The sequence below is a fragment of the Acyrthosiphon pisum genome, chromosome A1 (genome assembly GCF_005508785.2).
Source record: "Acyrthosiphon pisum isolate AL4f chromosome A1, pea_aphid_22Mar2018_4r6ur, whole genome shotgun sequence".
NCBI classification, from domain to species: domain Eukaryota; kingdom Metazoa; phylum Arthropoda; class Insecta; order Hemiptera; family Aphididae; genus Acyrthosiphon; species Acyrthosiphon pisum.
The window spans coordinates 59,385,778-59,401,861 of NC_042494.1; the positions used below are offsets into that span (position 1 = coordinate 59,385,778).

Consider the following 16,084-nt stretch of genomic DNA (forward strand, 5'->3'; position numbering starts at 1 on the left):
AGGATTGTTCTTGCCTAATTGGTGGCAAAATAGATCTAGTTATACAGTTATACCTACCTAACTAATTTCCAAGATAATCGGGAAACTAAAAAAAATTATGTCAAAACGAGATTATATTTACCCAATACGAGCTTGGGACATCATCGATTTTGTTATTTCGTTATAATAAATTAAATATAAAACACCGCAGATAGGTACTTGAAATTGTCATCAAATATTAATTTCACTAGCGTTTTCTAGATAAATTATAATTTTCCAAATATTTTAGCTATTATTGAGCAGTTTATAGGAATTTTAAATCTTAGAATTTTTTTAATTTTAATTATTTATTTTTTTTACTTATACCCTAAAATTTTTTTTGTTTTAATTGATTACATTTTTATGTGACAAGTGTCAAAAATTTTAAAAGTTAAATTTAGGTTCCCCATAAGTTTTATATACAGTACTAAAAAATATTGAAAATACTTAGAGACACAGTCATTTTTTATAAGCGTTAGAAGTATTAATTTTGATGAATATATTATTATTATATATTATTTGATTCACTATAGTTGGACATTAAAACGAAAAATCATAATTTTTCCTTTAAAAATTTTAGTTACCTTTTTGTCATTCAGTATAATATAGTAATAGAGGCTGAAAAACGCTGTCCGCTCAGAATTGTTTTTCGTTAGCAATAGTAACTTAATGTATTGATATATTATTGTATTATATATTTATTTTTACAATAAAACAGTTTTTTAAGACATAAATTATGAAAAATGTCTGATACGCATAGTCTCATTATTTATGATAGGTATATGCAACAGCTTATTTTTTAACCAAATCTCTTGGTTAAGATGTACTTACCTTATTATTACAAATAGGGGTATTACATATAGGGATGAAATTACGACGCCCGAACTTTGAATACATCATAATCATTTTTTTTTTATAAAAAAATATGCAACCTATGTAGTATAACAGAGTATGTATTTTCCATACCTTTAGTATTACTATTTTTTTTTATAGGCACGGAATTTTTATTTAAGGAACAGAGTGTTCTCTGTATAATGTCCAATGACACTTAACTTCAAGAACCAAAGACCTAAACATTATGTGTGGTTTTAATTGGTATAGCTATAAAGATTTATAGTGATTCTTCTCTACTGCCTCGGACTAAATGCGCAATATTCTACCGAAGTCATATAGATAAAATATTTCCGTTTTTCTGTCGCATACATTTCACGTTACTTGCCTTCTCTCGTGGTCTGTTTATCAATGTTGCTTATATAGGCAGTTTTGTCTATCATTTTTTCTCCGACATCATATAATACATGCGATGTGGACATGTGGTGTAATTAAGTTGCCCTGATCCATAAACAATCTAATAATATTAACTCTGTCGACATTCCTTGTGTAATCTCTTCGCCCTCCGAACACCATCTCATAGTTATTTCACGCATATACAACTCCTCTATTTCACTTAACGCGCGTTTGATGGAAAAGGATCCTTCATAATATTATAATACACTGGTCCTTGAAATGATTTTTTCCAAAATATCATTCGTTTTCTTGTGTGTGTATTTTTTTTTGAGAGTGGTGTTCCTATATGTATCTATTTATGATCTGATATTTGATTGTACTTATTGTTTCGGTCATACAGTCCGTTTTGTTGACAAAAAAAACACAATAAATAGACACAAAAATGTATACAGAAAATTACCATATATATTATATGTTAACAAAATATAAATAGTAACGCACGACAGTATAATACAACTGTAGTCCGTTTAATGTTTATGAATATTATATAGAAACAACAAGATAAACTAAGTATGTAGGATGTAGGTACTGTTGTATTATTTAGAAAATAATATAAAATTATAATAATAATATGTATGAAACTAATAAAATAAATAAACTAATAAATGTAATAAAAGTTAATAAATAAATAAAAGTTTGCGTTAGAATATCGCAATTAATTAATATTCTCAACGGCGGCGCGTCTGCACACGTTGCCGTGATGATAGTTCACTGTCGGGCGTGGGCGGTATGTGCGGTATACCTGTAGGGTGATTGTGCAGTGTGTAATCTGGTTCAGTGGGTCTCTGCGGTGGTGCGGTGGTGGTCACGTGAACCCGGTCAGTGGTAAGCCGGGTACGTGTGGTACGGCGACGGTGCGTACGCCTTGACGGCCGGGTAGATTGGCGCATAAGCGTTGACGGCCGCCGGGTAGACGGCTGGCGCGGGCGCGTACGACTTGACCGGGTAAGCGGCGCGGGCGGGCGCGGCTCCGTAGCCCTTGGCCAGCGGTTCCTTGGTGACGACCGCGTTGAAACCGTTGTGCGGGTCCGCGGTGTAGTCGACCGTCCGCCTGGTGCCGTCGGGGTCCACCAGGCTGTACGACCCGTGCACCACGTCACCGTGCCTGCTCTCGTGCTGGCTCTTTGAGTCTCCCGTCAGCTGATCATGCACGTCGTACGCGTACGAGTACGACGGGTTTGGGTCGTAGTCCGCGTCGTACGACTTGGGCGCCGCCGCCGCGTAGTACGGAACCGGCGCGTATAGGGTGGGCGAATACGGGGCAGCCTCGTAGGGGTAGGCCGCATAGGGGGCGGCCGTGTACACGGGGGAACCGTGCGCCACCGCTGCCAGGACCGACGTAAATACTGCGAACTGAACAAAATGAAATTAGAATTAAAGGATTTGAAATCAACATCGTATAGCAGGACTCTGCACCCGAATATAAAACTTCGTGGTTAACCTGAAGGTTTTATCATTTTTCATTAGAAATATTGTCACTTAGATAATAATATAGACACACTATTTTCTCTCTTTTTTTTAAAATGTATTTTTTGCGGTTAGTTCGATTTTGTAGTTAGTATTTTTATAATATTATTATACACCTAGTTATTATGATGTTTTAACTTTTAAGTTAAATCACCTTTTTTTGGTCTAGAAAATTACTAGATATCTAAATAATTAGATTGATATTTTGTAATTTTAACCATAGTTACAGGCTCGTATACCATGTAGTAATATTTTACGAGTTGAAATAATATTCCAAGATATATCTCAAACAAACTATGATAGGTATGTGGTTTTAGAATTTACTTTTCCTTCAACTTCTATTATCCCGATTAACGGTATATATAAAACCTAATGTACGTATTTTTTTGTTTTTCATTCTGTTCTTGATCACCTGCATTTAACCAACAACCAAAATCAAATAAATAATTCAAATGCAAAGTGCTGAGTTCAAAATAGTTTGTTAAAAAAAATATATTTAGATATAAGGGTTATTGTATGCTATAAAATCAGGTAAAATTAGACAGTCAGTGCCACTTGGCTGTTATGCCACGTGCTATTATATATCAATAAATAAGTGTCACAGTACTTAAATACTATTTATCATCATTATTATTATTAGGTACCTATCTAAACCGATCATTCATACATTTTCAAATTGTAGCTCTTATCAAAAATTAAAACTTTAAATAAAAAAAGGTGGGTAAGTGGATGTCGCTCTGCTGTACAGTAGGTTACAAGTGGGTCACTGTATAATAGATATTGTTAAATTTGAATTCAATGATATAATATCACTGTATAAGAAAAACGATTTTGAGCGGAGACGGTTTGTCAGTCTAGGTATTAGATACACTTATCTATAGTATTAAAAAAAAATTGACCTATAATAGGTATCAATAATAAATTCCAAATTAATCCTATCACAATATCCATTAGGTAACGCGTTATACATCAACAAAAAACCGTGGTACTATCATAGATATATATTAGTATACTTTAGAAGTTTCAAGTACCCATAAATAATATTATACAATCATTACAATCACAACAAAATAACTAAAATAGTTATTCCAGGTTTTTTAATATGTAATTTCGTCCAAATTTGAACTTAAAATTACTATAAAAATAAACTATGCTTGTGTATTTCTTAGAATTTTTGGCAACAGAATTAAATATTTACGTGGAATCTTGTTTTAAATTTTCCATCCTTAGATATAAAAGTTGAACATTTTATAAATTTTTAACCACAAAATAATTATTCAATTAAATTTGATAAATTTTTTAAAAATTTGAACTTCAAATGCTTATAAAAAAAAATTGAGCCTATGTATTTTTAATTTTTTTCAACTGCTATTGTAACAATATATCAGGAGCCTCGCATTAAAGTTTCACGCTTTTTTACCCAACAAACAAAATTTTATTCAAATTTATAAAAAAAAAAATTGAAAAATTGAAAACTGAGAATGTCCGTAAACAGCTCAAAAAGAGTCAAATTATTTTAAAAATTTTATCATATATAGAAAATGCTAATATAAACATTCAGTGAAATTTTCAAGTTTCTACAGTCACTCGTTTTTTAATTACAACAAAATAAGAAAATCGTTACGTAAGAAATCGAGTGAATATCAAATGTTGTAAAAATATGAGTTTCAAACGCTCATAAAAATTAAATTTGAGTTTCTTATAGAAATTTTTTTTTTGATAAAGGTAGATTATCCTATCAGGAATCTTGTATTATATTTTAAAATCTTAGTTCTAAAAAGGAAAATTTTTACGAATTGTTAACTCAAAATAATTTGCTAATTTTCGTGATTTTTACATATTTTGTCAATATTTGAGCTTTAAATGCTAATAAAAAAAAACTGTGACTAAGGATTTTTAATATTTTTCAAATCTCATTGTAACAATATAGTATTGTATTAAATTTTCAAGTATTTTTACTCAACAAATAAAGTTTTATTGACATTCATAGAAAAAAAAACTAATTAAATTGGAAACTGAAATTGTCCGTTAACAGCTCAAAAAAAATCAAAATATTTTGAAAATTGTATCATGTATAGAAAATGGAAATATAAACATCCAGTAAAAATTTCATGTATCTACAGTCATTCGTTTTAACGTTATACCAAAAACCAAAATCAATTTTCTGGAAAACAGATTTTGCGTAAAAATTCCCGTTTTCCTTAATTTTTCTTTTGTTTTTCACGGCGCTTTTGAAAACTATTGGGAAATTTTTACTTTTGACCCCCCAAAGTACCTACCAACTAGATTCACTTTCTTATCAGAAAATGAATTGTTGAAGAAAATCCAAGCACTTTTACTGTCCTAAAAGGTGATGACAGACACAAAAAAAACAAACATCATTGTAAAATTAATACATTTATCGTTCCACTCAGAATCTAAAATATCATTTGTATTTATTATTATAAGTGGCATGCTACTAGATATTTTTCCTCTGCAAGGAAAATTGAGGAATCATAGATATGTCTTTGGGTATGGTACAGAGGAAAAATGTGTTAGGAATTTAATATATTATTTATATTTTTTTTATTGTTGATTTGGGTTTCTATTATGACTATAAACATGGCCTCGCAAAAATCAGTTAGAAAAAAAATTTGTATGTCTGTGTTCAAAAAAATCATATTTTTATATTGTATAGTGTTAATAGAGATAAACGCGTGTCTAGTGTTCACCACTTTTTATTATGTCTAGTGAAGTATAAATCATTCAAATTAGTATACAATTTTAAAACTGCAATTTTTGACTCAGATTTGAAGAAAAATATGTAGTTTTAATATATCATATGAATAGGTTATTATTTATTTTATATGAATGCGTCTTTGTGGAACTTCTCTGCAGTATTTGACGTGCAAGCTCGGCAACCCATGGTAGCACAGTCATTTGGAAAAATTTGTTCGTAATCGCGTAAATAGAGTCCGCTACCAAATTAATTGAAAATTAAAAACGAATATTCCACGATCTGACTTGTGAACCGCTCTGAGGGTGAATTTTTCGTATAGTTATAACCGTGTATATAATTTACTATGATCCGATATTTTGTTATGATGTAATAATTTTAATAAATATACGGATCTATCCTAATTCTTAAGGACGAATATCTGCGAATTCGAGTCGGACACGGGAAAAGCGTATATAAGTACGTCGTCTGAAGTGTAATCGCGTGCTTGTACCTATTTACATATAATATTATATAACTAGGTATGTGTACTTACCCTGAAAGCCATAATGATCGTTGAGTGTAGTGGTTTGCGATTCGGAATTGTAAATATTAAAATATACGAACAACGTGTTCTGCGCGAGTGATGGCTCTGGAGTCCGGACGGGTGTGATGCTGGATCTATGGATGGGTGGTCTTTTTATACACTCTAAAATCGCCGGGAACCTTCCGAGACCACTCCCTGACGTTATCGCTCGCGCGCCGATGGGGGGAAAAATCATAGCTAGCCCCCTGGGGGCCTATGGCAACGACGACGATGCCTACGTAACATTATAATAGTAGTAATAATAATAACAAAAATATTATTATATGACGGAAAACGGGCGGCGGTCCTTATAATATGTATTGCATTATTTCACGACCTTTCACACCAAGGCGGCACGCAGACGACCGTGGCCTCCTCTTTAGGTGCGATGTATGGCGTATAGGAGGTATATTATATTTTGTTCTATACAAAGTCAACCGTGCGCACTCATCCCCCCGAGTAGGTTTTCTTTCCTATTCTATGTTGTCTTGTTGTATTGTTGTTGTTTTTATCATGGATTTTTCCGGCGTGTGCCTTCGGAAATAATTATAATTGAATATCAAATATTATTATTTGCATTGTATCGTAATATATAATATCGTTCTACGTTCTTGCACAGAGGACATCCTGACCGATGGAAACGCCGCCACGTTTTCTGATGGTTTTTTTATGTCACGTGTCTAGTCTAACCCGATCGTCATCTGGTTTAATGTATTGATAATATAAGACATATATGTAAATAAAACATTATAATACTATACGCGTAATCGTAGTACCAACGCCATTATAATATAGGTATGACACAAGTGAATTGCGCCGTAGAGAAACTTTGACGCTGCCACATCAGCTTACATATTTGTATCTAACCTACAATCGAGATGGGAGTACGTAACATGTTTGGTGGAAAAACACGCGTGGTCGATCAAATTGCAATCCCTTACACTTTTATTTTGTTTCAAACATATTTTTTTTTTATCGGATGTATAATATATTTATTTCTCCCCGACATTATACCTTGCAATAATTAATTAATCGTCGTACCCATATACTATCCTGGAACAATTTCGTCGTAAACGTATCACGGCCATATCAGTAAAACAACAATAATTACTATTCTAACGACATTAGTCTATGTGCCCAACACCGTGGTGTTTTCGGACAAATAGAATTATACATTTATTAAATTAATTTAATTTTTTTATCTCAATTTTTATTCATAAGTGAATGATTCTAGTAAAATATTTTCCGTTATAGGTACCTCATGAGATTTATCATTTAACAACAAATTTTCTTCAGCTTCCTGTGGACCCATACAATCGTTTAGTGATGGAATATTATTATATTAATGATTATTATCATGGTTGTAAATTAATTTACGTGCTCGACCAAGATCGTCTTTTATAAGATTAACCGATTAAATAAAAATTCAATAGTGTTAAGATGATGTCAGCGCACCAATTGTTTTCTCTCACTGACTTACGCTGAACACATCAACGTTTATGTTTAGCAGAACCAACCCTGTGTTGTTGCATAATTGCATTTAATATTAGAGTGAATTCACCTATTATCAAATTGTAATCTAGAATATTGCCTGTGTCCCTACATTAGCTTTTTTACGATATTTTAATTATTATACAATTTATAAGCATTTTTAAATTGTAATATATTACACGCTCATAACTTTCATAAAAATTAGAATATCATAAAATAGTCAACTTTGAGACACAGATAATGTTCTTAACTTATAGTTTGATAATATGTGAATTCACTCTAATATTAAAAGTATTGTCGCATTGACACTGGGTTGGTTCTACTAAACATAAATCTGGTATGTTTCGTGTGGATTAGAGGGAGAAACAAATAGTGTGCTAATTATTACAATCCTTTTAATATATACACCTACCTACTTGTTGGTGGAAACTATTTATCATATAGTTTGTATTTCAAAACATATAGTTAGGCTAGTTTTTAATATATTATAATACATTATAATATAAATATATAATGATTATATTTTTTATGTTTGAAGTCGCGGTATTTTCGTTTTTCACGCAACTAGCGTGCGTAAACACTCGAGAATTAGATTATTATACCGCAACAAAATAAATTACTCATTGTAGTTCTAGGTCCGTTTGTTGTTAGATTTGTGCGCGGAAATGCGATGTTTGTTGTAGACTACCTACCTACTTCTTTTAATAATTCGTCGAGTTTATTCATAATTTAATTATTTTTGTAAATATTATATAACCCAACTCCCAGATTCCTACCACTTACCCATGGTCGAATTTTAAAACGTAGAATACTTGATTCCTATACTATTTGCCGAGTCACTATTTTGATCCATGAAAAATAAAGAATTTCTGGAACACAGTTTAATAGTTTTTCCTTTCATAAATTCAAGATTTTGACAAATGGTTTTTTTTAAATATTGTATAACATATGTTTTTTTATTAGCTAGTGCGTTAAAGTCTCTTACATGCATTCATCGTGTGTCACGATTTATGAAGCACGGAAAGCTTTATACCATAAATATATAAACAGACTTCGTTTTTGGCTTGATAATAAATAATATTTGATGTAAGTACCCAGATATTTTTATTAGAAATCTATGATTACGGACACGAGTATAATATATTACAGTAAGTGCTATATCTATCTACGTTTATTTTGGTTTAAATAGTCTATAGTTATGTAAATTTACCTACGTATTTGTACATTTTACTACATCATTGTTTTAATTAACCTACATATATTTTTTTTTATTTCACTTAAGTTATTTACATCTATATATATTAAGGTCAGCTGAATCATTATTGTATTTATCAATTAATTACACTCAAAATGCAAAATATAAGCAACATTGAATAAACAGAATGTTTCTCTATTTTATATAGGTACCTAATAATATATTCAATAATATACAATATACAAAAATAAAAAATCCTCTAAAAAATCGGGTTTACATGTCTCGTTAATCTCTCATCAAACCATTATGGATGAAAATGTTGAGTCATATTATAAACGTTTATAAAGTTGAAGTTGGAAAACGCCGATATTATTATTTACATTTGGGGTAACTATTATGCTAGCTTATAGAAACTAGCTGAGAATTGAGATTTATCTACAGATTTCGACTGAATCGGACTGAATCGATAATAATTGTATGAGGTGATGTATATTATACTACATGGATGTTTATAATATTTTGAAAGCATATATACTAGGTATACATAACGTAGGATTATTTTCCAACAAGAAACTAAATTAATGTTTACGTATCTAGCTATATAACAACAATACCGTCATGTAGTACAATGGTCGTCTACTCTTATAACGTCGACTGTCGAGGACATGATAATATCTTATAATATGTGTACCGTTGTTATTCTTGGACCGAGCAAAAAATACATATAAAATCTCAAAGGACTATCCTCGATATTATATTATACTAGATGGGACATTAAGAAAATGCGCGTCATCAATAAGTATTATTATTTATTACTATGTCGAGTACCTACCTATGTGGTGCGGTGGAATTAATCTCGTGATTATATTGCAACACGTGCGTTTAAATCCATAATATAGCATAATAGGTATATATATATATATATATTATAATGTATAACAATAATAATAATAATAATAATAATAATATATATGGTGACCTTTTCCGTTGTCCGAATCGCATATACTAATATAATAATATATATAATACGTGTACCTGCGTACAATATAAAAATAATAATAATAATAATAAATAATAATTGTAGACATTTTCGATTCCCGTGAACAATATGGGATATTATAATAACGATTATTATACTAATATTATTATTATTGTATTATTGAATACAACTCGGGGACGCGTATACATTATAGATCGTGGAGCGTGATCTCTGCAGCGGCTAGAGTCGCGTATATCATAATATTATATACCTAGGTACCTATTTTATAATATGTCGATATCGTCGTTATATGCGTTAAACGCGTCGGCGTTCACGATTGGCCCTGAACCGGACACGGACGCATTGCCGTTGTGAAATACGATCTGCGGCAGCACGCGTTTCCGTGCAGACATCGGTCCGGCAGACACGCACGTGGATAGGCGCTGCGTAAGAAGAGATTGCTGCTGCTGCTGCTGCTGCTGCAAAAAAAAAAACTAACCCTTTCAACGACGACGACGTACGCTTCTTGCCCTTATATACCGTTTTTTGCGTATAGACGAGAATCGAAAATATGGATTTATTATAATATATTATAGCCGATCGACGAAGAAACCCATAATAACTATATATATATATAAGTATCACCTTGTATTATCTTGTTGTATATATAATATTACGTACATCATCCATCTGCTGGCTGCACTATTTTGATTTTAAAATATATACGATTTGAAGGTTTCGTTCTAATATAATTAATAAATGCAATTTTCCAAATAACTTTGCTACATGAGAAAGGTAGTTGTGTTAAAAATCTCCCACCATCTCTCGGCGCTTTGTCGCTATATAAAAATGTGAAAACTGATATAAAATATTAAATTATTTTGTACGAAACATATACAGCTGCTGATGCGTCCCGCGAGTATTTACCCATTGACCATTGCGATTTATCCAAAGATAATAAATATATCATACATCTGTTTTTTTATTAGACTCGAAGAGACAAGGACTACACATATTTTATTTTTTCATTTAATTAATTTTTTGGTAAATAAGTTTAAAAAATTGTTTTTTTTATTTTTGAATCAATTACTTAAAGATAGTCGTTTTATAGAGTTTATTTTTCTGAAAATTTAAATTTTTCTACATTTTATTTTTATTAATCTCATGATTTTTAATTTTTTTTTATTTTATAGGTAAAACGGCAAAAAACCAGTTTTTGTCCGGCCGATGAGTCCCCTATTACGGCTAATGGGCAATCCTCACGGGACATCCTGTATATATGTTAAGGTCAATGATGTAATTTAGGAATAACGTAAATGTCTAGCCTGTAGGTATCATTAATGTCTATATACAGGCTATAGGCACTAACAGGCAATAATATACTATAGGAAATTTCGTAAAAATCAATGATTTTGTTAAATCATTTACAAATATCACCAGGAAAATTCCTTAAATCACCTGGTGCCGATGCCATTTCTTCCTCAAAAATACACTGTGGGAATAATGATACTGCCTTGTAGAATCAATAAAATGGGATAATTTTTTTTTTAATTGCTAGAGGAAAATATTCTACAGCCCTCATCGATCTCTTTTTTTTAATATTTTATTCTCAAACTTTATAATATATATAAAAAAATACAAGATAAAAAGCATTTTTTTTACTAATTTTATAATACAATTATTTGAATAAATAAAATCATAGATCGATGCGGGCTGTAGAAATCTTCTTCTATAAAAAAATAGTCATCAAAATCCGAAAATTCTTCAAAGCTTGAAAGTTATTCCCGTAAAGTAATTTTTTCGATATAATACACCCTATCAACTCTCCCCCCCCCCTAAATAGGTTTCGTGTAGTAGATTAGTGGAAAAGTCTTATAATTGAAGTGGCTACTAAAGTATAAAATTTAATTTTCAAATTTTATAGAATTATGGAAAATTTTAAAAAAACTGGCACCGGGACCCCTAATATCAGATAGAAAATGTTGATAATTTTGTTTAACAAATTATTTAATTTGGGTTTTGTCGGTAAAAAATTTAAATGACGCTATTACAGTGAACAGAAAAATCGGTCGATTACATTATATATTATATAGGTAGGTATTACAATGCTGTTATGCTGAAATGTGCTAGTATGCGTGCGTGTGCACAACTATTATAATAGTCCGTTATCGAGATTTGGACTGCTATATTTTACTGGTTTTACTAAGTTAGTACTTCACGATCGTCGACTTATTATCACCGACTCCTAAAGAATGTTATTGTTAGTATAGGTATACTTATCAGTTTTATGGATAAATTAGATTTTACACCGCATTTCCTTTTTTAATTCATCATGTAAATCCAATAAACATCGTTATAAACTATAGCTGTAAAAGGCCATAATTGTCGTCATTACATTGGAAATATTGCTAAATGCATCATTGCCTGAAATTTATGGGCATCAACGTTATTTCCTAGTCATTACAGTTGAATTTGATCGGAAATACCGTTATTGACCAATCATTTTAACGTTAATTCCTTAGTTTATGTCTTTGACAGTAACATATTATCATATAATATATTATATATATCTATAATTTGTTTTAATATAACCCCTTTCCCTAATTCCCCTATATTGGAAATGTCTGTGTACGCAACTGTGAGGGGGTAGAACTGTTGTAGGTATAGGACTCCCCTCTTATACCACTCTCAAAATAAGTATGAACTTGTTACCTATTTTTTTAACAACCTTAGTTAGATTACATTTTCATTAAACGCTTATAATTTTTAGGGGTGTAGCCATTAATAGACGTTAGAAGACGTATGTGGATAAAATATTGGGTGGCGGGGGTAGAGTGAATTCACGATGTATTGTAATTTCAAAATAATTGTTTGACTGTGGATGGAAAATCTTTAAATCTATACACAACCAGCGACGGTTATATAACGTAAAACTAGTGTAGCAGCTGATGGAAAATATATTATTACATCGTCTCCATAAAAATTCAGTTTAGTGCGACCCCGAAATATATACAGACGTCAGTGGCGCTAATTTCTCAGAACCACAGTGTGACCTTCTAATATAGTTATGAATTTTGATCGACAAAATTGTGTGCACCTTTTGTACGTTATTACTTGCGCAGGAGTGTGGTTGTCGAGATACCAAACTAATAATTTACTCTGTTCAAACATGCGGCTGTACATTCTTCACGTACGATGAGCACAGCGGTCGAGGGCGACTATATCGTAAGACCACTGTCCGCTCTAGGCCCAACTAAATTTAATCAAACTGGTGGATTTTGTTCTAGGTTACCGCCTATATGCTCAGTTGAGTACCCACGCCGCTGAAATTGTATAAAAACAAATTATTATACCTATAGGTTAGATATTAAATAGGCGCATAAAAAATAATATGGTAGTGGCGAATTTTTACAACGAGGGGGTTATATATTATGTATATAAAACCTTAATTGATATATTTATAATCGAATCATTTTCGATAGATATCCATTAAAAATGTATAGTATATTTAAATGTTTTAAATACATTTTTTGCATCTATATATAGTAATATATATGATCAATCTTCTTCAAAGTATTTACCCAGTTTACCCACGTATGAAACAGCATTTAAGTAACAGCGTTTTGATAACAGATGATTTTTACATATAATCTAAAATATTGTTAGAGTCCTATAACTCTTTTCTTATCTACATACGTTTTTTAAAGTGTATAATCCTATTTATAAATTGGGTATATCAATAAAAAAAATATTATTGATAAAAAAAAATAATGAAATCTATAAATTACGGCAGCAAATGCATGCTTGTGTAACAAAAAAAAAAATCAATGTCTCTTAACATATTTTAGTCAGATAAATCATCTGTACCTAATATTTATGTTTACGACAAGGTAGTGTTGCATTTTGTTCGCGTTTCACGTTCTGCGGAGAAATGTGTATCTTCTATTGCATAAAATTCGCGTTTAACTTGCGCGCGTCATTGAAGGATTATATCGCTGATTGAGACTGTCGTTTTCAAATACGGTGTTGTATTGACCGGAATATTATTTACGCCAAGTTTGGTAAACTTGTGAGGTAACACGGTCAATGGTGTTAACGCTTTGGAGGTATTCGTGTCGAGATCACACGTTGTTGTTGTTGTTATTATTATTATTACAACTAATCCGTGAAAGATGTACAGTGTTCATTCAACACCTGTATTATATTATTATAGATTGATATTGATAATATTATAATCCTACAAATTAAATTATTTTCATCATCACGCATGCAATAATTCTATGTTTATGTTCACGTGGTAATTCATTAACTAACTAACTTTCTTTGTGGGGGATTTTTTTTTAATTACTATTATTTAGATTTTTATGGTTACTTAGAATTGAATAAATATAAAACGTATAATTTATTAGGTCTATAATTTCATATTTTCATTGAACTTGTAACACACGAGGTCTAATCATTGTCTATTCTCACTAAGCGAGTATGTTCTCTAAATTCTTAAATTAGTTTTTTAGAATTATTCGTATATATAATATTATAATATCAGGGACAACGGAAAGACCACAAAATATTTTTATTATTTATTTAGTTTTCAGTCTCATAGTCTTTCGTAATAATTATATTATATGTTTTGATATTGCGTTCTACTGCACAGTACCTGTGGGCTGGATACTATTATACTTTTCACACCTTCGCTATTAGGTACAAGCAAACGTGTAAGATTGTTTTTCTTGCATACGAATAAATCTGTTCATATCATCTACTGAACGTGTTCTATCATTTACGCAATTTAAATATTAATCAATATAATATAATATAATCTTTTATTTTCATTTCAGGTAAGTCATTGAGAATATTGCATTATGCTCGTCTGGATACACGGCACCACGTATACATGACCGCGGCCCCCGAGACAGGTTCGATTGCGCAACACAATATGTTGGTTTTTTTTTTTGGTTATTATGACTTTTGAGGTTTTACACTGAAAAGTCTTTGATTCCGTAGACTGCAGTGGGTACGCCTCCAAAAGGCAATCACAACCAGGTAAAACATAGTTATTTTATAATATATAAGCAGGCTTATGTTAATATACGAGTATATATATATACATTATACGTAGTGTTAAAGTTAATAAACAATATGCATAAATGACTATATAGCTGTACCACGTGTATATGTACACAGCAGCTGTATTAGAATTCGAATAATAATAATTATAGTACCTTCATATTATATTAGTATAGTAGTATTATACGTACGATATTTGAACAAACACTGAGTCTCGGTTCGATAATAACACATTATGGGTTGAGGCCTATAATACGGCCGGAGAAAAAATAAACACGGGCGTTGGAGCGCAGAGCCGCCCTGTGCAATTACGACGCTGAAATTGCCTCTCTCTCACTCTGTCTTTTTTTCTCACAAACGTTCTCATAACACACATAATCACTATTATATATCGCGTTGATTGCATTTTTATGAATCCCGCACGTATGCACGTAATCACTCGGTTATAGTCGACTAATTAAGATACTTAGGCAGACCCTATAAATGGAATTGGGGAGAAACCGGCACTGCGGCGGGATAACGAGTTGGTCCAGTTCATCGGTACCGCCGTATATACCTAACCGCGTACCACACCCTGGAAAAATATATTTCTTCATGTCCCAGGACATAATGTCTCAAACCTACTATGAACAAAATATGTAATTATTTTTCATAATAATATATTACTGCCATCTTTTTTTTGGTATATGAATTACTTATTATAATATTACTATACAATTTAATATAGGTAGGCGTTTATATGGTTTTTAAATTGTAATATCGAGGTGTTATGTACTTACTCACCATTGTTTATAATAATATAACGACATATTTGCTTTAAGGCCTGTATTATAAGCTTACGAGAGTGAACGTGTACGAATGCTTTAATATGTATTATTTGCTATTAGCAAATCCTTATAGTTGTTATCATAGCTAATGAAAAGTATTTCATTGAATCATGATAAGCACTTTAGCAGCACTGAATCATGCCGATTCAGCATAACAGATCACAATACCAGTCCTTATGCTCCGTTTATTAGATTGCAGCATTTGTATTATGCAGTTTATTATAACATTGCATAATATAACAATAATAAACCTGTTATAGGTACCTTTGCTCTGGATAAATCCAGGTGTATGATATCGCCGTATTTATATTCCGATCGTATTGTAGATGAACAAAGCATGACTATTATACAGTGGTTTGAAAACTGCCAATTATATGTGCAGAATTGTGGTTCCTCTCCCTTATTTGAAAATGTATTTTTTTTTTCAAGTATATATTATCCGTGATTATAATTAATAATAATTTAATCAGAT

General features: G+C 31.3%; 1 protein-coding gene across 1 annotated transcript; it reads right to left on the reverse strand.

Annotated features, from left to right (window-relative positions):
• Nucleotides 1-1,690: 1,690 nt before the first annotated feature.
• Nucleotides 1,691-6,475, reverse strand: LOC100159604 (cuticular protein 51). Its single transcript, XM_001952383.5, has 2 exons — nt 6,024-6,475; nt 1,691-2,658 (listed from the first exon to the last, which is right to left on the reverse strand). The coding sequence occupies exons 1-2, from the start codon at nt 6,033-6,035 to the stop codon at nt 2,125-2,127; spliced, it is 546 nt and encodes a 181-aa protein (XP_001952418.1). The 5' UTR covers nt 6,036-6,475; the 3' UTR covers nt 1,691-2,124.
• Nucleotides 6,476-16,084: the final 9,609 nt, after the last annotated feature.